This window comes from Rousettus aegyptiacus, unplaced genomic scaffold, assembly GCF_014176215.1.
Source record: "Rousettus aegyptiacus isolate mRouAeg1 unplaced genomic scaffold, mRouAeg1.p scaffold_m13_p_10, whole genome shotgun sequence".
Lineage (NCBI taxonomy): Eukaryota > Metazoa > Chordata > Mammalia > Chiroptera > Pteropodidae > Rousettus > Rousettus aegyptiacus.
This window is the reverse complement of record NW_023416285.1, coordinates 17,485,931-17,510,080: the sequence shown is the minus strand read 5'-3', so window position 1 is coordinate 17,510,080 and position 24,150 is coordinate 17,485,931. Positions and strand designations below refer to the sequence as shown.

At 33.3% G+C, this 24,150-nt stretch overlaps 1 protein-coding gene across 13 annotated transcripts in view; it reads right to left on the bottom strand.

The window, feature by feature from the left end:
* The window catches only part of PCDH7 (protocadherin 7), a 386,475-nt gene that overhangs the window by 311,655 nt on the left and 50,670 nt on the right, over positions 1-24,150 (bottom strand). Inside the window, exon 2 of one of the 13 annotated variants that reach the window (XM_036227592.1) lies at positions 11,932-13,765. The exons of the other annotated variants lie outside the window; for them this stretch is intronic. Coding sequence (XP_036083485.1) covers positions 13,688-13,765 — 78 coding nt within the window. The 3' untranslated portion in view covers positions 11,932-13,687. Of the gene's footprint in view, positions 1-11,931; positions 13,766-24,150 lie in introns of those variants that run through there. 13 annotated transcript variants of the gene reach the window in all.

Sequence of the window (24,150 nt, the reverse complement as noted above, 5' to 3'; positions counted from 1 at the left end):
TTTTATACTTTTCTACTTTATTGGTTAATGTTTCAGTTAGTACATATACTTTACTTATGATGTCAATAAAAAATATATTCAGATTCAGCAAATCAAGCATTGAGAAAATCTTTAATTCTATCCATGGTAAGATAGTCTGACAATATAATATGTCAGAGGTTGTGCTTTTTCATAATAATATAGTAAGAAAGTTTTGATTTCTAAGTGAATTTTTACAAGAAAATATTTAACTCAGTTAGAAAAATAAAATTTAAATTGTCACACCATGGGTAACAGCAAGATTAAAAGCATGATGGTATTCCTTCTGAAACCTATTCAAGACAATAAAAATTTCAAACAAAAATACTATAGTTTAATTTAAAAAGTATATGATAAAATATGTTGAATATGATTTATAAAGGATTTTTCATGTTTTATAATAAAACATTTTGAAAATCATGTATTATGAACATGGATATTTACCTATAGAATTGTAGGTTAAATACTTTGCATAGATATGATATGTGCAACCTCTACATTATATGGAATATAAAGAATGGCTTCAGTAATACAGAATAGTTTTATAAGACAGCTTTCTTGGAAAATTTCATAATGTAAGCACCACACATCAATCATTATTTATAGACCCGGGGTTCTAAATTCTTAAAACACTAGATAGCCCCTGGCATGCTATGGGCCTTTTTAGCTCTAACAGGTTGAAGCTGAATTTCCTTGGTTGCAAGTCAAAGATCAGACAGAAAATATCTAGGCAGAAAGCATGTAATCTAGTAGAATATATTTTAATTGGAATTAAAGGTGAAAAAAGGAAGGGAAAAGAGAAAAGAAGTAACTCCACAGACTGTGCTTTCAATCTTGATGGCCTTTAAGATTTTATTGTCATAGAACTGCCAGAACTGTCTTACTACAAATGAAATCCTATGGACTGTTTTATTTTTTTTCAAAAACAAAACAAAACAAAATAAAACAGTGAGTCCTACAAACTTCAGGACTGTGATAATCATATCCACACTATATGTGGCATAAATTCTTTGTGTTAAACCATACAGCACAAAAAGCAAAATCATTAACAATACTTTAATAATAAGCTACAAAATAAAAGCTTTTTTGAAAAAAAATCTAAAATAAAAATCAGCTTATAGTTTGAGCAATCAGTTCAGACAACGGTAGAAGGAGAAATGGGATGCCACAGATTTGATGAGTGATGACTCTTTAGCCTTCAGCCTCAGTGTAGCCTCTTAGGCATGATTTCACTTGAGATCATAGCTTAACATCAAGGAAGGTCTCTTTCTACAGTCAGTATTAGGGCAAAGAAATTTTGTATTAAAGTCATGCTTTGTATCTATCTCTAGCATCATGCAGATGTTCCCTATCATCACACATAAACAGTTTATGTGGAACTGAACTCTGTGTTCACAGAATTGTTCCATGTGTAAAAATTTTAGAAACTATGCATTAATTTGTATTTCTTTTGTTATTAATTACATAATTCCTCTACTAAGAAAATAAATCTCTAGTGCAGAGCATTGTATTGGTACCGAAAAATGATCAAAGAGAACAATTGTCTCTATTATTTCTTATTCCACATAAAGTGTGGCCACAGATGGCACAGAATTCCAAGTCTAAGAGAAATACATCTCAGTTACAGAGCAACCCAAGTCCCTTTAGGGTTATTTGTTTTTTTCCTCTCTGGTGCTTCCTTCGCACAGCTTTGAAAGTTATTCCCCTAACAAATCAGGGCCTCCACTTTTCTGTCTTTAAACACTTTTTCTGCCTGATTCCCAATTCTCCCAGGATCAAGTTGAATGTCCTTAAAATGAAATCTAATGCCTTACATATTTTGATTTGCTTTCCCACCTCTCTTTATACCTTCCAGTCTTGGCACCCACTTGTTCTCCATCAAATCCCTTACTCTTAGCACTATGTAGTTATCACATCTGGGTAACATATACTTATTGTGGTAACAATAAAATTTCTGCAATAGAGTAGATCCTGAGTAACACAGAAGAATGTGAGCTTTGCCAGAACTTACATGATTTGTGTATATGTATATAACTATGTGCGTATCACCTCAACTGTGATACCCAGCATTTAATATTTGGGAAGAATGCAATATCTTCGGCACTAATCTATTGTAAGAACTCAATAAATATTTATTGAATAACCAATATTTATGCATTCTATTGAATACCTTGAATTACATAAAATTCCCATTTATAGCATCAAACTAATTCAGTCACAGTTCAGTGAGCACCTACTCGTATACTATAAACAAGGCACTTTTCTAAGAACTGGGGTAAGAGAAAGGTAAATATAAATCAGATTTGAACTTTCCTAGTGAAAAGATTATGGTGTAATAAAGAAATGTGCCTAAAAAAGTTTATCATTAAAGGTAAGAAACTCCAGGTAGTATAAAACCATGCAGATAAAATTACTTAAAATTCACACTAAAAATTTGGTAATCAAGAAAAACTCAACAAAATATGAATCAAAAAAGAATTCATTCATGTAAAATTAGAAAGACAGACTTGCCAGGGAAGGTAATAGTATGAGTTAAGATAAACTGATAGGAAACTGTGGAGCAAGTAAAGTCACTTGAAGTTACCAGGCTTAGCTGGAACATAGAGTTCATGAAAAGGAAGAATGGAAAGTGAAAATGGGAAAGTGAGATTAGAGGCCGCGGTTATGACTCTACATTAAGGAATTCAAATTTATTTATTAGAAGTGAATGAGCACTAGATATTCCTGAGCATGAGCTAAGAAGATGTTCTGTCCTGGTAAGACTTTTGAGCAGCAACGTATGGAATACCTTAGCCTTTATCGTAATATACGAATCCACTGTATACAAACGTTAATAGTAGTTCAACTATGCTCTTACCATAGAAAAAAAATGCCCTACAACATATTTGAAGAAGCTAAAATAAAACATCCTCAAATCTCACGGTTAAACAAAACTGAACTGCAACACAGATGATGCAGCAACAGCTAAAAAGGGAATGTTACCGTGTGAAAGGTACTCCCACAGACATGACAGCCTGACACCTTGGGTTAATACAATTACAGGTATTCAAAGAAAATGAAAGTGGAGGTGAGAATATGAGCTGATCTAATTACTCAGCTGAAGTTTACTAGAAAATAACTTAAACTCCTTACATATTTCTCTGTGTTTGTTCTAATGAACAGTTTCTAAATTCAAAGAGATACTCATGGAAACAGCTCAAAGTATGCACTGATAATTGATCATTTTTTATTATGTTCTCATTTATAAATACCACCATATTTTATAAGCATGTCTGTATTTTGCAAATGCTTCCTGAAATACCTTTTCAAAGACATGCTAAAAAGAAAGCTTATTTATAAAGGTTGTGAAGTCTATACCATTACATATTTCTAAAGTCAAGTTTAGATTCCTGTAAAGATTTAAGGAAATCAGGGTTTAAAGTCAGATAGACCTGCAGTTTAATCCCAAGCTAACTCATGACTAGTGTAAGACTTTCAGAAAACATATTTGTCTGTTTTTAATAGCAGATAGCACTTAGAGACACCTACGACATGGCGAGCACCATTCTTTATTGTGCTCAGATTGCTTCTGGAATCTTAGATCAACTAGTGAATAGTTAGGTGACATGATCATATTTATAAGCCTTTCTTTAATAATGGGTGTTATTTATACATGCTCAATTATGCCAGGCAGTTGTTATAAGTAGTATATGTAAACTTATATGAACTTATTATTTGATGCATAACTTATATAACACGTTAATACAGTCATATATTCTAATAATATCATGAAACTGTTATCTTGATTTAAAAATGTGATAAATTAAGCAACTTGCCTGAAATCTCAAAGACTGTTCATAATCGGTGCTCTAAACACTTCGCCTTTTAATTTATGAATTATATATACTTTTAAATCATATATTTTCATAGGAAATCCAAAAAAGGACAAAATACAGTAATTTAAATAGTTAGTAAACATGCTGAAACTGAAAGTTCACTTTCAGATCAGATCATTATCAGGAGACTAATAGACCAAATTTTAAATTGCAACCTTCTGATAGTCTGAATATATAATACCACCAAACTAAAAAGAAAGAACCTTAGATATCATGCATCCTTGTGTTCATCCTGGCACCAATATTTACTGAATTATTTTTTATCACAAATTCAAATTTGTCCTTATTTTAGAAAATAACTTCTAATTGATGATATACTATCAATTAAAAATACGTAATTTTTATATACTTTCTATTCTGTTTGCCAAAAATTTCTACTAAATGAAAAAGAAAATTTTAATTGACGTGTTAGACAAGGGAAAGAGTCAATGGAGGAAAAAATAAAACTTAAACAGTTTTCTCTTTGTGAGGTTTTGCATAACAGTCACTTTAGATCTCCATAAATACTCAGTTCTGTGTACAATAAAATATCTGTGAGCGACATAATAACCAGTATGTTCCAAATGGCATCCATATATTACCAGCCAAAAGAGACTACAGAGAAATTTGTGAAAGAACAAAAAGAGCCCTCCGGACCTACTGTAGTATGTAAACTCAAAGGAAACAAATAGCCTAATTACACAGCCAGGAAGGAGGAAGCCAACAAATTTCCGGGACGGGAAAAGAAAGCTTGACAAAATCTAGAGATATTAGCCAGATCCTTAAAAGATTTTATGTCTTTGCATGTGCCAAACTGTCACCTATGTAAAATGAAGAGAAAAACACCTCCAGGAGGTTTGCTGTGCTTTATAGCCCAGTCTTCATAACTACTGTGGCCATTCTTTATTGCTGTATTGAAAAGACAGAAGCAATCTGCTGCCAGATGACTGTCTTTGGCTCAGCAGAAACTTCCATTTCATGTAATAAAGACAAACACACACAGAATTTGAGTATGTTCTCACTGGGGAGGGGAGGAGGGGTGAGACACCCCTTTCATATCATGCACTTGAAAAATTATTTCTAACATGCATATTTTTTCCCTCAGGCCTGTCAGAATTCCATTGTGGCTTTCCAAAATGCAGTCCTTTGTAAGTAATTTCAATGGGCTTTAATAGAATCCTGTGAATCACATTATATATTCAAAAATATGATCATCCTAATACATATCTTTTACATTTTCTCTCAAAATGATGAGAGGTACTTCTGTTTTATTTAAGTTAATCCTTTAGGCATTTATTAGTGGTCACTTGGAATTTCAATGTAGTTCATTTAACACTATTGCAAATATAGTTATTTGACATACTTTTAATTTATGGAAGTATTTCATACCATAAAAATGCCTTTTAAAAACATCTGTTCTGGATTCAAAGAAAATCATATATGTGTTCTCTTATTTTGAAACAAAGAATTATTTTTAATTCTGATGGCATGTGACCTAACCGTCAACAATTCTGAAGCTTCTTTTTTCATTGTCTCCATTAGACCCATTGGGAGTACAATGGCTTAGGTCACAACATGAAACATCATTCAGTATTAAAAATGGGTTATTGAAAGATAAAAAGAGCCTATACCTATAGAATTTTTAGTATTCATTTGAATACAAATTCCCTTAAGGTAGAACTAATTGGAAGTTATCCTCATAAACATTTTCACAAACTTTCCCATGTAAATACCGAGGTACTTATGTTACTACTTATCAAAGGGTTTTTATTAAAGAGGTTCATGAGATAAACTGTTACCTTAATATCATCAGTATCTTTCTAAACACATATTTTTTTCAATTACATAACTGTAATAATCAAGCTTCAATTTTGGTTCAAAATTATGGAAGATTTTTAATTTAATAAATATGCAGAGGTATTAAAAAGTCAAAGAGCATATTTGACTTGCAGCAGAAAGTTATAATACACTTGAAATATATTATCAGGAGGCAGTCAGTTTTCGATTTTTCTAAAATGCATATACCAAATATCTGCTTCTTTCATGAGTCTGACACATAAAGGAAAAAAATCTTTGCTGACCTGTCTTTAATAGCTAGATGCAAAGAGAAGAAAGATTAGAGATTCAGATCCCCCTGAACTGCTACTGAAAAAAAATTTTCACTGACACAATTTGGCATCAGTGATTAGAAAGCAGCTGAGCTGTACCTGATCTCAGAACTTCAATCTCTTAAAATAGAAAATATTATTTTTCCCTCACTCCTAAAGATATAGACTAGGAAGATATCCATTTTTAATTAATTCATTTTAACTCCTCATTAGAAATTCACAAAAAGCAGCATAAGATAGTTATTAAGATGGTATTAACATTAATAAAAATATGGATTGTTCTTTTATAAAAAATGTAAAAATTATTGAAATTTCACGGCCTAATAAAAATCTGTAGTTCGCTTTGCTTTTTTTCAAATATTAAGTTGCCAAACAGTGATATGAAATCACAATATAATTATCTCATGTTTTCACAAGCAATGCTATGTGTTCTTAAGAACACAGTTATTTCTGAGGCTTACTTTTTCCACATCACAATTATTATTCAATAATAATAATTTCATCTAAAAAGTAGTTTCAATAGGCAAAACTGAGTGGTTTCAATGGTTATTTATTTATTTTGTCCTCTCTAATATGCTTAACCAATTACTATGTTTAAAATGAAAGCCACTGACATTAAATATTATACGGTTTAATTCAGGAAGTATTTATCATCTATATTTCATACAGTCAAATTTATCATCCAATAAATGCAGCACGTTTTCGGCATAATGAAGGTCTTTGAAAATAAAGCCCTTGTCATACATAATAGATACTCATTAAATATTTTCAAAGAATAACAACTACTCATTTGTGGATTATTATCATAATCAGTATTATCCTTAGTTTTATGATAATCTGACAAACAATTTGTTATTCTTAAGTCTCACAATTTTTATACTACTAATAATTGGAGAAAATTGCATTCCTTTATGAAACTGGATAAAGTGATCTTCAAAAATTGTTCTTTGACATTTTAGAAACTTTCTTCATTGATTTATAACAATGGTTTGATTTCAGCTTTCACAGTTCCTTTCATTTATCTATGCCCCCCAAAATTACAGCTCACAGAGCTCCAAGATCTGAATTGCAGCAGACCAGAAACTGATGAATTTCTTTGGAGAACCTGTACCAGCACAATTTTACTGAGTTTCACGCCATAGCATATGGAGAATATCAAAGGGTTGATGTTAGCTCTTCTGTAAGTGCCTTATATTTCACTTTTTGATGGTAATATTGAGTCGATTTTGAACCATGAACATTAGTCAGCAACCACTACTATCTCTTTATATGTCAATTATATAAGCAATAATAGGAAAATTAATAATTGCTTGTGTTTACTAAGTTCTTGTTATGTCAAACACACACTACCTGGATAAATCTTATTTAATAATCAAAACTAATCTGTGAGGTATATGTTGTTGTTAACTTCCTACTACATGTGATGAAATAAAGGTAGAGAGGTTTAATTTGTTCAAAGGTCACTCAATTTATAAGGGTATGCCAGGCAATCTGTGTTCCAGATAGTATACTTTTAACCACTGTTGACACTCTGTCACTTAGCACATGGCATTGCAATAATTAACCTGCATGGCTGGAATTCCCATTAGATTGTGAATTCTCTCTGTTAGAAGAACGCAGTTACCATTTTCTTCAGTCCACCCAGATTTCAGCAGCAAAGCCTCAATTTTCGAAAAAAATAATTGATGCAAATAGTGCATATTTATAGCAATATATTTTAATCTTGCAAAGCAAGTAAGTTAGAGAAGAATTTCTCTTCTTCTCTGTGTTCACTATTTAAAGAAGACCTATCACAGACTCCATCTTAGTCCATATATACTTCCATGTGCTAGAACTTCTGAATACTTTTCACATCTTGTTCATGCATGCTGAATCTGCTTTACTCAGGTTAATAGATACGTGATTTAAGAAACTGCAAAAACTATCTTTGCACCTCCAAATGGTTCCAGAACCTAACTTGCACCCTCATCTATAATAGTGTTTAGCACGAAAGCTCTATGGCTCACCCATTGAGTGTAGCCTCTGAAATCAGAGTGGTAGAACACAAAGGCCAGCCCTACCTCCTGCTAGCTCTGTAGCTTTGCAAATTTACCAAAACTCTCTGTGCCTCATTTTCCATGTCTGCAAAATGGGTGTCATGCCAATAAAAGTATCTGCCTCATAAGGTCGATATAGATATTAAAAAGAGCAATTAATATATTATCTGAACAGAGTTGACTCTTGGTAATTTAAGATTAAAAAATTATCAAAGAGGACTTTCAGTCAACATGGTATAAAATGTACATGCTGTGCTCACCAGCTCTCGCAACCACATCAAATTTACAACTAAATTATAGAGCAACCATCATTGGGAGTTGCTTGAAGCTGGGCTGAAAAAAAGTGTTATAACTGGGGGCATATATAAGAGGCTGCCTCGAGACTGGTAGGAGGGACAGGACATTGAAACAAGCTGGTCTCACTACCGCAGTTGAGAATTGAGCCAGTTATCTAAGCTACAGAGGACTCTGCTCCCAGAGAAGCGAGAAGTTCCAGCCCCATACTTGGCTCTCCATCCCAGGGTTCTAGTGTCGGGAAGAGAAGTCTCTACAACCTCTGGCTGTGAAAAACCAGTGAACATTGTGGTTGAGTGAGATGAATGGCTGTGGGAATTACAGACATTCCTCTTAAAGGGCCCACGTGAATGGACTCACTCACTGATGGACATACTACTCTGAGCTCCAGCACTGGGGCAACAGCTGGAAAGGCACCAGGGACATTCGAGGAAGAACTGAATTATATGGTTTTAGAGTGAGGGCTTGAAGTGCAACCTTCTCTCAGACAGAAGTGCTGGCAGAATCCACTATTTCTTTGTTGAACCCAGGATGCCACCATATCTGAGTCTACATCAACCTTACTAACACTAGTCCCCCTGCTCTGGTGATTCCTTCCCAACTAGTGGGCCAACCCAAGCTACCTCCAGTGGCTTTCCCATATAAATGGCCTGTCTCAACTCACGCTGCAGACTTTCCTAAAATCTCTCAAAGGTTCACAAAATCCAAATACTCAGCTGAGCAGCCCCAAAACCAGCACTAGTGATAGCCAGCCTCAGTTCATGGTTTGGCCTCTCAAGGAACCTCTAAGCTCAGCCCAAGGGGTGGATTGCTTGGTGACTCTTACAGGGGACCCTGAGCAATGCGTAGGCTGAGACTGAACTTGGCTTGTGGTGCTGCCTCCCCCACCCAGGGTATTGTGCTGAGCAGAGTAAGTCAGACAGAGAAAGACAAATGCCATATGATTTCACTTACATATGGAATCTAAAGAATGAAATAAACAAACAAAACAGAAACAAACTCATAGATACAGAGAACATTTTGAGAGTTGTCAGATGGAAGGGGTTTTGGGGAGTGGGCAAAAAAGAGGAAGGGATTAAGAAGTCCAAATTGGTAGTTACAAAATAGCTATGAGGATGTAAAGTATAGCAGAAGAATTATAGTCAATAATATAATAATTATGTATGGTATCAAATAGGTATTAGACTTATTGCAGTGATCACTTCATAAGTTACATAAATGTCTAACAACTATGTTGCACACTTTAACTAATATAATATTGTATGCCAGCTATAAGTGAACATTTTTTTCAGTATTTAAAAATAAATGCAATAAAATAAAATTACCAAAGAATTATTAAAATAAGTTCAACTAAATCATATTTACCAAAACAGGGAAGTAGAATAATAGCATTCAAAAAAATAAAACCAATAGCAAGTATTTTAATTCTCAATAATATATATTTTTTTACATTTTAGTGAGATTTTTACCAATATGAATCCAATCTGATCATGGATTCCTGTGTGTGTGTGTGTGTGTGTGTGTGTGTGTGTGTGTGTGTGTAGTAAAATTGGTATGCAAGATCATATATATTTCAGGTATACATTATACTTGGATGTTTGTATGCTCTACATAGTGTTCACCACTGCAAGTGCAGTTACCACGATGATGGATTCTGAACATAACTTATCAGTTGGTAATTCTCATTCACAGTTGCTTTACAATAGTCCTGCCTTATCCAGTTTTGTTTTCCAAGGTTTCAGTTACCCGTGGTGAATGGAGGTCCAAAAACATTAAATGGAAAATTCCAGAAGTAGACAATTTATAAGTTTTAAATTGCACACTATTCTGAGTAGTATGATGAAATTGCACACCATCCTGCTCAGTCTCACCCAGAACATGAATCATTCCTTTGTTCAGAGCATCTGCACTGTAAATGCTACCCTTTGGGTAGACACTTAGTAGCCTTCTTGGTTATGAGAGAGAAGGGGGGTGTGTGGAGGGAGACAGAGATCACATTCACATAACTCTTATTATAGTATATTGTTATAATTATTCTGTGTTATTATTAGTTATCATTGTTAATTTCTTACCTGTGCCTAATTTATAAATTAAATTCTATCATGGGTACATATATAAGGAAAACCTACACTATATATAGGGTTGGTACTATCCATGATCTCGGGCATCCACCACTGGTGATCTTGGACCATATTCTCAGCAGATAATGGGGAGAATACTGTATAGCCATTTTACTTGAACCAAATACAATCTTCCTTCCCCCTCCTCCAAACAAATAGAGGCAAGAGGCAAGGGTGGAAGTTTTATTTAGAGATAGTGAGGCATAGGAGAGGCTTGGTTGGTCGAAGTCTGGAATTCTCCCATCGAAATTTCTAATCTGGTGAAATAATGAATATATTGACAAATGCTACAATCTAAATCAGTTCCATTAATGGCCAGAAGTTCGCCTAAATTAAAAAAAAAAAATAGTGTGACCAATTCTCTAAATAAGGATCCCTGAAGATTATCCATGCCACCTTCGTGATTTTGAAAGTGACACTGTTTTACAAGTCAGAATGCTGCAATGAAATAAAAATGACAAAATATATATGCTTTCATTTTGCTCCCTACTGTTTCTCTGACCTTTCCCAGTTGGAGTAGTAGCAGGAAGCTAAAATAAAAGTACTGTTTTTCTGAGTGAGGCACTTTGCTACTAAACATTAATCATGAAATTATAACAGTTCCAAGACTTCTCTGCCTGTTGCTTCTTCTAAGAAGAGAATTACTGTTAGATGAAAGAGCCTATAGCAATAAACATCAGGGGCAAGAGTTTCCTTCTCTGAGCCCTACCAGGCTGATCCAAGTTCAGAAATGCCTTTGAAGTCACAGAGACCTTCATGTACTGATCAATCCTTGGGGGGTAAAGAGCAAGAAAAATTGGTTCTCGTACTTTAATATTCTGCCAGGGATGCATTAAACTCCTGAAGAACAAAAGGGTTTCTTCTGTTACAAATTGAATGTATTCGTACTTGGGTGCTACTTGGCTCAATTAACTTAGAGGGACCTATTGATCCCAGAACGTGATTACTTATGTTTCAACACAGATTCCATTAAGTCTAAGTAAGCATGGAACAATAAGAACTGTAAATTCATATTTTCCCTTGGTCTTAGGATACACATGGATTGAGCTTTGGGTCAATTTAAGTAGAAAATAGCATAAAATTCTCTTAATACTGATGATCAGTATTGATTCTTAATATGATCAGTATTAAGTACCATATTGTAATATTTTAAAATTATCAAAACCTTAGAAGTTAAGAATTAAAATGATCTTAAAATCGATAGTGCAGTCCAAACCTACCATTTATGGATGAGAAATCTGAGCACTTGAGAACACGAAATTTTTATCTGTCGGGTCTGATGTTTAGTGGCAGAACAAAGTTTAACATCAAGACTCTTGACTCAGTTCAGGGTGCTATTCTTCATACACTCCTGCAATTATCTGTCAAACCTTTTCTCTTCATCTTAAGTGACTAAGCTCTTCACTTTCAAATTGTATAGATTTGGAGAATGTATTCTAAAAACCAGCAATCTGAACATATTTTATGTACCATTGTTTCAAGAGACTATTAAAATATAAAATACTGGCATTTTATAAAGTTTTTATTATTTTTTTTGACAGAAAAATATTCAATACAATGGAATTATACCGTTTGGAGACTTATAATTTATTATAATAGCATAAAGACAAAAATCCCTGTAATATTATAGATAGGGTACAAACTTCAGTTGATTGTCACATAGAAAGAAGAGGTAAAAATTTGAACTATAAAGTTAATCAGCAAGATAAAGAGAAATGAATACAAATACCAGAGAACAATAGTTTCAAAATTATTATGGCACACAGTGACTACAAAAGATATGTCAATCTGTTTTTAATAGTCACTATCTTACCCAGGTTAATTTATAATCAATTACTTATATAATATAGGTTGAAGACAAGTAAAAAAATGTAATTTATTGGTAAGTTAAAAAGTTATAGTTAGAACACAAATATTTTCCAAATCTCTTCCATAAGCTCATCCATAATTCACATTCTCTGTCACCAAGTGGCCTGAAGGAGTGTAATAGGACTTTCCAAGTGTCTTCAAGCTGATTTCACAGGAGCCTACTCTCACTATTTTCGGACATTGGTACCATATTAATTTAAATGGCTCAGTTGCAATAAATATTATATTTAATTGAAGAGCCTTTGCAGTAGTCATACTATTTTAGAATTGCTTCCTTTGTGAATAATAATCTCTAATAGTGATCATAACACATATGAATGGCTTAAGACAGTTCACTCTACCTCTTTATATTCTAGGTAACGAACCAAAGTGCAAATGTCAATCATTAAATTTTACCTCCTTCCACTTATATACTCACACATAAGTGCATACATATATATCACACCCATACAAAAATTAGACTTTATATTTATACAGCATCTTCAATTGAACCAATAACTATAATGCAAAGAGGTACTTCCTGCATGCAATTCATCCTTAAGAAAATAAAAATCCCTCTTATGCATATATAAATGCATAGGACCACAATTTTAAAGGCCAGTTTCCTATCTATATAATGGCCATACATTCCGTGAACACTTCTGGAGTTTACCCTAAATTTAATTGGAAATTGTGTAAAATGTCTGTGAGATATATTGCAATCTATCTTCCACTTTTATACTATAATAAATTATATTTCAATGAGCATCAAAATGACCTAAATATTATTTTCTCTCATGTTCACTAGTTTCTCACTTTCCCTGATTGGCAGTATTTCTTCTTAGCGCCTTATTAAATAGCATTGAATAGTCTAATTTTCTCGGAATTCGATCCTGAGGTATACATTTCCATTCTTTGTTGATCTAGCACAGGCTCAGGTGATCTTAACATAATGAATCTAATTAGTTCAAACAAGGCAAATGAAACCACATCTATACAAAATCTCCATATTATTAACTATAAGCAGTAACAGGATACATGTCTCCACACTTTGCTTGAGTCCATTCAAGTACAAACCAAAGAAAAAGGATTTCTTGTTCTTGTCATTCTCCTGAGTATGATGATATCTGATTCTGTTTCTCCATAGTATTGATAAGATTGCAAAACCTCTCTCACATCCCTCCTTTATTCCACATTGAAAGCTTGATTTTTTTTTCAGTTGTTTGCAAAGTATAGTTTGATTCTTTTTTGCAGAGATTTTATTTTAAAGCAATTTTTGTTTTCTTCAAAATCAGAGCTTCGTTTTAATCAGTTAGTGGTCCTGCCCCTTGGGAATCGATTTCTTTTTACAGAAGACATATCCAGGTCTATTAGGATCCAACACATTGAGTTGGAACATTACATGTATTTCACTTACGATCATATACATTCATTTTACACGATTCCTCAATGTGGCCAGGGGGGTTCGTGGTCTGCACTGTATCCACCTATAAAAAATACAAAAATATATGTCTGCTTTACAGGGATGTGAGTAGGGTTTTGCTAGTTCCAAAGCTTGGATGCACATCTTGTCTGATAGTGTTCTTTCCTTGTTTAAAGATGAATCTGCAAAGGCCATAACCTCCTTCAGAAGTCATAGAGAACTAACAGTTCTCCCTACAATTAACAACCCTGGGGCATCTAAATCAATAATGCTGGCTAATCTCAAGGATGCTATCTCTAAGAGATATTTGCATAGTAAAAGAAACATTGAATTAATTGTGTTTCCCTGCTTCCAGCTTTTCAAGGCTGTGAACTGTTACCAGGAGAGGGGGAGGGGTGGGAGAGGATTATTGGCTTTGTTTATACTACAAATACAAATAAGAATGAAATGGTAATTTTGTTGTCACTGCTTTTACAATTTACAAACCCCTAAAATCTCTAGGATGAGAGCTTGACCTGAATGTTCACTCTCTTCAAAGCAGCTCTCTAGTCACCAAATGCAATCACTAGATAGTTCCCTGTCTCTTTATAGAAAGCTGAGCAATTTACATGCAATCAACAAATGTCCAGCTGATTTCTGGTCAAGGATGAATTACTCTCCCATTCAAAGTCATGGCTGTAAACAGGCAATGTTTTCCAACTTTATATCAAGTTTGCACAAATAAAAGTGAAGATAATATTCCTTCGAAATGTTTTTTTTGGTGCTAATGCCAGTTTTAAATAATGTTAAATATACATTTCTCTTGACCCTGACCAAAAGGTGGATTTCTGCTTTCAGTGCCAGAAGGTACTGAGTATTGTTTTCCAGTTCGATGGTGCAGACACTGTTAGGAAAACCTTTAGCATGTTTGAGTATTGCCAAGATAATAAATTACTTCCACAAAATAAAGATGCTTCGGTTTCCTAGCGAAAGTACTTATCTTTAATAATTAGGATCAGAAGAGAGAAATAGTCCACCTGATTTCCAGTATAACAATGCATCAGCACATGAGAATCACTTAGAAAAGAAGTAAATGATTTCTTTTACTGAATAATTGACCAATTCATTTTTGAAAGAAAATGGTGTAAAAAAATAATGTCTATTTTAAAGTTGTTTATATTCAAGAGCAGAAAATGTTTAAAATTGCTCTGACTACAGATTGTCAATATAAGCTGTGTGAATTTAAGCAGCTTTAAAATGTCTTAATTTTCCAATTATTTTTTATCTTTTCCTAGAGGTAAAAAAAATATATAGTTCTTCTTTCTCTAACAGTTCTAAAACTTAACATAATATGGAATGTTCTGCAAATTACATGAGCAGCACACACAGACCAAGGCATCGACAGTAAGTGAACCTTCATAATTTAAATTGTAAGTTTAAGAAGGACATAGTTTATCTTATTTTACACAAACTATATCACTGTGTTAGGTAGCTGGTTAGACATGAGTGACAAGTGGAACAAAGGAATAGGGGCCCAGCCTAGAGATAGCCCAAAAAACACCTCAAGAATACTAGAAATCTAGGTATGCACATGCTCACTAGGCAGTTATAAAACAGCCAGGTGTCAATCAAAATGACCTCAATTGCCAATCACCCAGGAATGCCTTTGGAACCACCCATCACAGTCTAAATATAAGGCAGACATTCCTGCTTCTGGGTCCTTTCGCACTTTGGGGCTCCCCTCCCTTTTTTGCCCTTCTGGACTTTCCCCTTTTTGCTCTTCTGGGCTCTCTCTCTTTTTTGGTGGCCTCCTATGGCCTTTATGCCCTTCTGTAGCCATTCTGGTCCCTTTGTGTTGATTACAGCGCTGAGACCACCTGCCTCCTTGGAGCATACTTTGTCTTTCTTCGGGGCCTTCTTGGGGCATTCTTTATTTTTCTAAAATATACTTTTAATAAAACTATTAAATCTCAATGACCTGTGATTCTTCTCTGCAGTCATTCGAGGAAGAACGGAGGAAAAATGCTAACTACACGTCTTTGCTATTGTCATCCCTCCCCCTTCCCTTTACCATTGGGGCAAAACTCCGATCAGCCCCAACAGTGACAACTGCACATTTTATTTCAAAACTGCTCACGCTCTTATATGGGTGAAAGCTAAATTTTTGAGTTTCAGATGTTATTTATTACTCCCAAACCAATTACGATGTAGCCGTAGTACATACCAAGACTACATTAGATCATCTTGTTATGTACTCTTACTGAACATGATATGTCGCCATAGCATTTATCAAATATTTAATTACTTTTGTGAAGTTTCTTCTTGAATTCTCACATCCTATACAAAGTTACAAAGTGCTCCATGGGGGCAACATCATGTCCACTCTGCTTATTGCTTCGTCCCTAGTGCTGGCACATAGTTGGCCCTCGGTGAATATTGGTTTAATGAATAAACACATGTTTGGGAATAGCTAAGTAAGGAAATCACATTACTTTTTATCTCTTGTATTATTTTATCTAATTTAAATAATTTCAAATCATTTGATTATCTTTGACTTTCTACTATTTGTCACATGATGGATTATAGAATAGATGAACTACAGCAAATGCCTTTATTTTACTAACATTAATTTTCCCATTTTTCTCTAGTTGTTCCTTAAATTTAGTCTGTCCATCTAGAACTTCACTAACTCTCTCTTTTTAATCCTTCTCATATAACAGTCACTTTCTTCTTTCCTTAAAAGAAAGATACTATGTGAAATTTTCTGCAAGGTTCTTAATAAATAAATAAACAACTAAAACAATTTTTAAAAACAAAAAATCAGAGGTATCAAAGTTTCATTTTCTATTTTCAAGAACTGACATACTTTTAACTTAAAAGCATACTCAAGAAATAGAATGCATTTAAGTAATAACGTCACCATACTGCCACGCAACATAATAAAATCCTCTTATTAAATTGTTATTGAAGAACAGAACTAACTCTCTCATTTCATAAATTAACTATGTAAAAGCAGGTTTCAAGTTTTCGTGGTTTTAGGCTTTGATGCACTGAACAAATGGATCTGTACACTAATATTCACCTATCATTAAAGCCAAGAAAAATGGATTCTTTCCTCTCCATTAAAGATTAATATTTAAAAACAAAAGTGCATACCTTGAGTCCATGGAGAACTACTTAGGCATTCCCATTCTGAAAATTGTAGTTGGTGAGGGCCTGGGTAGAAATGGATGTTACCAGGATGTGTTTGTTTTGATTTGAATCAGCTAATTAAAACGGCCCTGGAAGCAATTTTCAGATCACTGCCATTGAGGAGATAGGCTCCACTAAACCAGACCAAACCAATCATTCAGTCAGGTCCAATTCAATTGAAGTCGTAGAGACACAGCCTTTGTCTTTGCCTTTCGATCTTTTTCCTCCAGTTCGTTCTATCACCCAGGCAACAAGTCACACACACACACACACACACACACACACACACACACACACACACACGATAAAACCAAGTCATTCCTAGAGCATTTTCTTCCAGGCTATCTAGGTATTTCACTCATTTTCCATTTCCTAACCAAAGAGACTAAAATAAGTTGGGAGTTTAATTAACAAAAATTATCAGTAAAACGTTAACTTATTAAAAACTGTGTTCTTTTTCAGATCTTCCTGACCAACAGTTGGTGAGTAGTGGTAGGAGAAAGAAAGTTAATTATGCCAAGAACAGGAATGGAATTTAGGTTTAGATGAAAGTATACACTGTAAACTCACACATAGGACTAGACATGCTCTTAATTCTGAAAAAGACTTCAAAATTATAAACAAGAATGTATATATTTTGAAAGAAATATGTGTCTATTTTTCTACTTATTTTTATTAGGCATGCTTCAAAACTAAATGATGCACCCATGTAATTGGTGTAGATTAAGTACAAGTATCTGGTGAATGTGTTTGCATATAATTGGCGATATGTAAAAACAATTCTATGAATATTCATTACTTTTTCCTTGACTGATGTTCAAATCTAGAGATAAGTAAAAAATATCAAATAAAAAGCAGAGTGTATTCCATGACATAGAAAATCAAATTGACATTAGTTTCCACTAGGAACAGGAAATTGATATTCATCTTTTTAGAGCATAAATAAATAATATGGGCTGAACTGGGGCAAAGCCACCTATCGACATTGAAAAGATACCTTTTTTTTTTTAAATACTAGAAAAAATATTTGAAATAGAAAATGGGACAAAAGGTGAACAGTGAGTGGAGAATCATAAGAAGAACAATTTTGGATGATGTTTCAGACTTCTACTTCTTCTTGATTTATATAAATAGTATACCCAAGACATAAATTATAATAATTATCAGATACCATAATACTTATATAATTGTTTATTATTAGATTTCACTTAAGTATCTAATTTAACCTCACAAAGTTTTCGTGAAGCAGAGATTATCATTTTTTTCATTTGTTTATTTGCACATGAGGGGATTGAAGCTTAGAGAGCTTGGTTTTCTTATGTAAAATCACACAGATAAGTGGTAGAGTCAGGGCTTCATACCCAGATTTTTGATTTTCTCATAATTATTATTTTTTAACCTGATTGAATCTTTGAAAAAGAATAATGAGACAAATTGTAACTGCAAATGTCTCCATTTTTGCTATGGTTTAAGAAATAATAAGTGAATTTTTGTTAGTTTCCTAAACCATTATAAATGAATGTGTTAAGAAGTTCAGTTCTACAAGCTTATTTTTTATCATATGCAGGATTCTATTGTAATTATTTAAATTCACGAAAATGTAAGAAGCAACTTCAACATACCTGAAAGTTGTTTGAATTGCCAGGGGAAAAAAAAAGTAATGAGTAAGACAAACTCTATCCAATCAAAGAAAAAGAAGTCCATACCCATTTACGTGTGTGAGGGTACACGCACACACAAAAAGGCTATTCATTAGCACTGTTTGAACTACACTCTTAAGAAAAAGAGCCTTTTAGATTATGAGTCAACTGCTGAACAGACCATGGAAGGAAAAGGATTAGATAATATCATACGAATTCCCCATCATAGTTACTTTGCCCTGACTTCACAATATAAATGATTTGGACCTAACAAAAGCATGCTTAAGGTTGGATAGTCAAGCAATCAATATTTATTGACTGGCTGGCTGTTAGAATAATGGAATCTCAGAGTCAGAAAGAATGCCAAAGGTTAGAGTCCAATCATGTGAGTAGCATTGCAGGCGGCATGGGAGGACACACAAAGCAACATAAGATACAGTCCTGGTTCTGAGGAAACTTTTATTTATTCCTTGAAGAGGTGTACAAATATATACATAAAACAGATTACTAACCTTGAGGAGGAAAAGATAACAACCAAGTAGGTAAAACTATGAGAGCTCCAAAGAATGAGAAGAGACTGTGGTAAGTGCTCATTGACAAACTGGATTTAAGCTGGGTCTTGAAAGATGGGTAGTCTTGAGATCAGTGAAAATCAGAGAAAATTGCACTCCCCGAAAAGTCAAAGTTGGGAAGAAGATATGAGGTGAGGCCAGGAGACAGAAAGTGGACGTTCCTGCCTAAACCAGAGATTTCTAAAATTCTACTCATGTCCATCAGGAGCTCTTTCACTGTTTTCTTTCCTTAGCTCAAATCTATATATAAAAGGAACCAATGTAATAATTCAAAAAAAAAAAAAAAAAACAACTTCTGAATATTTTAAATTAGAAATATACAAATGATGTTAACTGTCAAAAGCTAGATGATGCAATTAAAATAACTATTTGTTAAAGATAACATAATTAAGCATTTGAGCATTCCTGCTCTAGAATAGCCGATCCTTAAATGTTACATTTTGTATATCTTAATTTATAATTTTATTTTTTCTTGTCTGTCTTTTAAAAAATATTTTAAAGAAACACTCTAAATCAGGGAGGAATAGAAATTAATCCAAACAGACTGCTATGCACTATACAAGCAAAGACATTAAAATGGATCCCTGCTTTACAGTTCCAATTACATTTGGCTAAAGTTGAGCATTTAGTGCATTTCTATTCTTAAAGCTTATAATAAAAATGGAAAATGATGCACACTTAAGCTATAATCATTATCTTCTTCAGACCATCATACTGACCACCTTTGGAAACAAAAAAAATGGTACTGGCTGGTATTTATGTGCAAAAGCAATAAGCTGCCTGAGAGAAAGCAGGACTAGATGTTAATGAGAAGATGAAGTGAACAACAAACTCGGCTGTTCTTAAATGCCACTGAAATTGCAATTGTGTGCCTGAAAAATTGAGAGCTACTCGAGGAGCCTTAAAACCCACAGAGGGGAGTATAAAGCAGTCAAAGTGTTTCCAGGGGATGGATAAACTCACAAAGAATTTGATCTACTAACAAGAAAATGATGTCAATGTCCAAGGAATTAATTGTCTTAAAAAATTAAATGTGAGATAGGACAAAATTACAAAATCCAACCAACCAGTTTTCTGCTTATAAAACGTGTTAAAAGTGTGAGAATTGGCACACTGATTATGTGGTCCTTTGGTTAATAATACATGAATTTGCAAGTCAAATATAATTCTCTTTTAATATGATTTGTGGTTGACCAGCTTCAAAAATCTATGGGTTTTGATCATTAGAAATTTCTAGAAATGTTTCGTAAACACTTTTATAAATAAGTGCCACTGATTTAAGTATTGATATTAGTATATTAAAATATTAACTTTTAGTATACAGAAAGATATTATGTTAATAACTAATGTAAAATATAATTTCAAGAACAATGAAGTCTCCTGGAATCACCCTGTACCAAATTATTCATTTTACCAGTGATGATACTGAGGCCCAGATGGGTAACAAGACATATTCCAAATTACATTGCAGACCTAGGATTAAAACTAAATTTCATCACTCGCAATTCAGTGGTTTATTCAATTTAAATTATGGGAATTACATCTCTAACAAATAGAAGATTTGAGGATGAGGTTATTTAAATAAGAACCAAGTAGCTGTAATTCCAGGACATTTCAGTTATGAAATGCAGTAAAGATATATAAATTACATAGACACATCCTTTTAATTTGTAGTGGACTTTGTATTAATAGATGTTGGAGAATTCATCAAAAAGAACCAAGAGCAATGAAAAAATATAGCTGATATGTTAAATTTCAAAACAAGATTCTTTGTAATAAAAATGAGTACGCATAGGCTAAATTTGTAGAATTTTTTAAAAGAGTTTGTAAATCATAAGGAATTAATAGAAATCACTTTAAACCAAGCTTTTTTATAGCTTAACTTCAATTTATTTTTGGGGGGTGGGGTGATCCCAATCAATATTGCATAGAACTTTTTTCAATATGCCTGTCAGGAAAACGACTGTAAATCTTACACTTTAAAATGGGTCACAAGTCTTAAAGCACTTAATCAAAAAGCAATATGGTATTTCTTAACAGAGAAAATAAAAAAAGATGATTTGCTTCTCTTTTGCTCCTTTGTCTTATAAGTGCAACGTGATGTATTAGTTTAATTAAAGTCTACCAAATTATCATAAGGGTTTTATGTGTTGCAAATAATAGGCTTTTTGTTCTCTGCTCACTTTTTGTTAATGGTAGAACATTTTTTTTTTTTTAAACAATACTTAGTGTACGATACCAGGGAGGAAAGGCTCGATGAGGTGCGTAATTGAAGTGACCTTTGTCATCTTGGACATAAAATAATATTAAGTCTGCACTAATGGAATGAGAGTAAGTCGATGTTTCCTAAGCATTAAAAGGATAGGTAACGTTACGGCTCAGAGCCAAACCATACCAAGAGTCCCACCATACACAAAAATGGCAGTCCTATTTATATGAAAATCTAATCAGCCCTAAAATGAAGTAAAATATATAAATAGATTATGTTATATAATTTTTAAAAAATGTAAATCAAAATGAATTAATTTTATTCATGGGACAGATTTAGGTGATAATCCAGATAAAAAGTACTACCAGGTACCTCTTTGATAGGAGACAATTAAGCACAGAAGTGAACAGAGAATTAATGTACATAGCATATTAACTGAAACTTGCTTCAGAAAGTAACAGTACTAACATAATCACTCTTGTCAAAAGTGAATTGGAACAAATTATAATTAAAATATACATTCACTTAAAAGACATTGCTATCTCTAATAGTAGCATAATAAAAACCAAGATGAACATGAAATCAGTTAGCTAATTATTTTGTGGAATCTGAAAGACAGAAATTACCAGTAACTTTCTTTCTTCCAGTATAATTTCTAAAGTACATTTCAGAATATGTATAGGACAGGGTATAATCACCAATTCTCCTTTTGTTAAAAAAATAAAAAAGAAAAAATGTGACCACTATTATTTACTATCTTGAAAGAGACATTAGCTGTATATTACAGACTTCCTAAAATGTTTGAGCTTTTATTTCATCCTGATTTACTTTTTAAACAATTTCTACTTCTATTCTTCATTTCAAAATATGTTAAGAGTTTTTAATTACTAATAATAACTAACATTCTACTGAGTGTTTAGGAGACCTCAGGTTAATTAACAAGACCTCTAGGAAGTAGATATTATCATTAACTCCATTTAACAAAGGACCTCAGGAACTGAGAAATTAAATTCCTCCAAATTACAATTCTAGAAAAAGGTATATGAGAATTTTAAGCTCAGGAAGCCTCACCCCAGTGCCTGAGCTCTTAACTGGACTACACTCCACTGCCTCTCTAATTAATGATAAAATTGTTCTTAAATAGTTTTATCAAATTTGCTTTATCTTTTCAAATATATCTTATATTTTTCAGGTAGAAAATGTTATCAGATTTTTAATTTATCCATAAAAAGTTTAGCATCTAATCTCAGGTTTATTAACTCTCTCTTTCTCTTGCCCATGTTCTTGTCTTGCGCTCTCTTTCTCTGATACAGACACACACACACATACACACCCACCCACACACACACACACACCTCAAAATAATAATTACATCATCACATTTCTGAAGAACATCTGATATGAGTACATAATGATATACTCAGAGCGTGTTAAGCCTGTAGGTTTCCCTCTTTTCTTAAAGGCACCACCATATTTTTTGAAATCCCATGACCTCGAAATGTGCCAAACTAATACTTAAGTCAAGAAAATGATTATCTTCCCAATCCAACATACATGTTTTAAAGATAAACCTCTCATTGGTTGTCTGTGGGGTGAGGGGGGGGGGAATAAAAACAACCCACGCCTAGGAAGGAGCACTCTCTCAATGAGTGCACATGCCTATTTTGAATAGATATGCTTGATTTACTTCATTTGTTTTAAGTCAAAGAGTGAAAGGGAATCTTTGACAAAACTGTCTTCTTTAAAACATGATGATATTTCATTTTCCCCTTCTGCACTATTGAGATTGCGTGGAACTGAAATGCTTCCAGCGACTCCTGTGTCCAATTTTTCAAAGCTGTCACTTCTTAGCAAATCTGCTTAAGCAAAATACTTATGTTGTTAGAAAGCAGAACAAACATACATTATAAAATACATTCTATTCTTCTTTGCGGGTCAAAGTCTTATTAAAGAATGGGAACTTGGAAGAACATGTGGAAATAAATTAAAAGATGACTATGATGGATTGGTCTAAGTCAATGAATCTGGTGTACCTCTGATTAGTTTCCAAGATACACTTGGACTTAGCTCATTGAGTTTTCCACACAATAATCATATAATCAAAACATTATTTTCAATGCATTTGCTAAAGGTCATTAAGCTGAAAAAGAACAAAACTAGAGGAAAATGGGACATTGAAAGATGGCCATGGTTACTCTTCCTCAGTTCATGTGTATAGCAGCTATTATAATGTACTTGTCAACATTCTAAAGTCTCAGAGGATAACAAAAAATCGCCAAGTGTTACCCTTGTAGACCTCTGGCCTTTCTGAATTGTAAGCATCATAATTCATATCCTGTAGTACCTGCCCAACTGGAAGCAGAATAGAAACAAAATTCAAAATAACTATTATAAGAAGAGTGTGGAAGATAATAAAACTTCACTTATTACCAAGCAACTTCCAAAATGTGAGAAAAAACATATTTTGAAAGGATCAGTCATATTGATCTGAAATATTCTTAACACAGAGTATACTCTGAGTACACACATACACACATACTCTAAATTGTACATATGTATGAATATATGTATACATATATACATATATATAAAGACAGATGTAGTTATATATTTGTCATATGTGTGGCTTTCTTTTTGCATGAACAAATACATAATTCTTGCTTAAATTAATTTTTCCAAGTTTATGTAGTAAAAATTACCCTAAGTCTTACAATTCTTTCAATTATTTTAAAAAGCTAGGCATGGCTCAGCAAAAGTCAAGACTGCTTATGGTGTACAATCTGAAACCCAATTCTCTTTCGGCACTTTAACACTAGATCTGTCACCTTTTAACACCACAAAATCAATACCCTGGAAT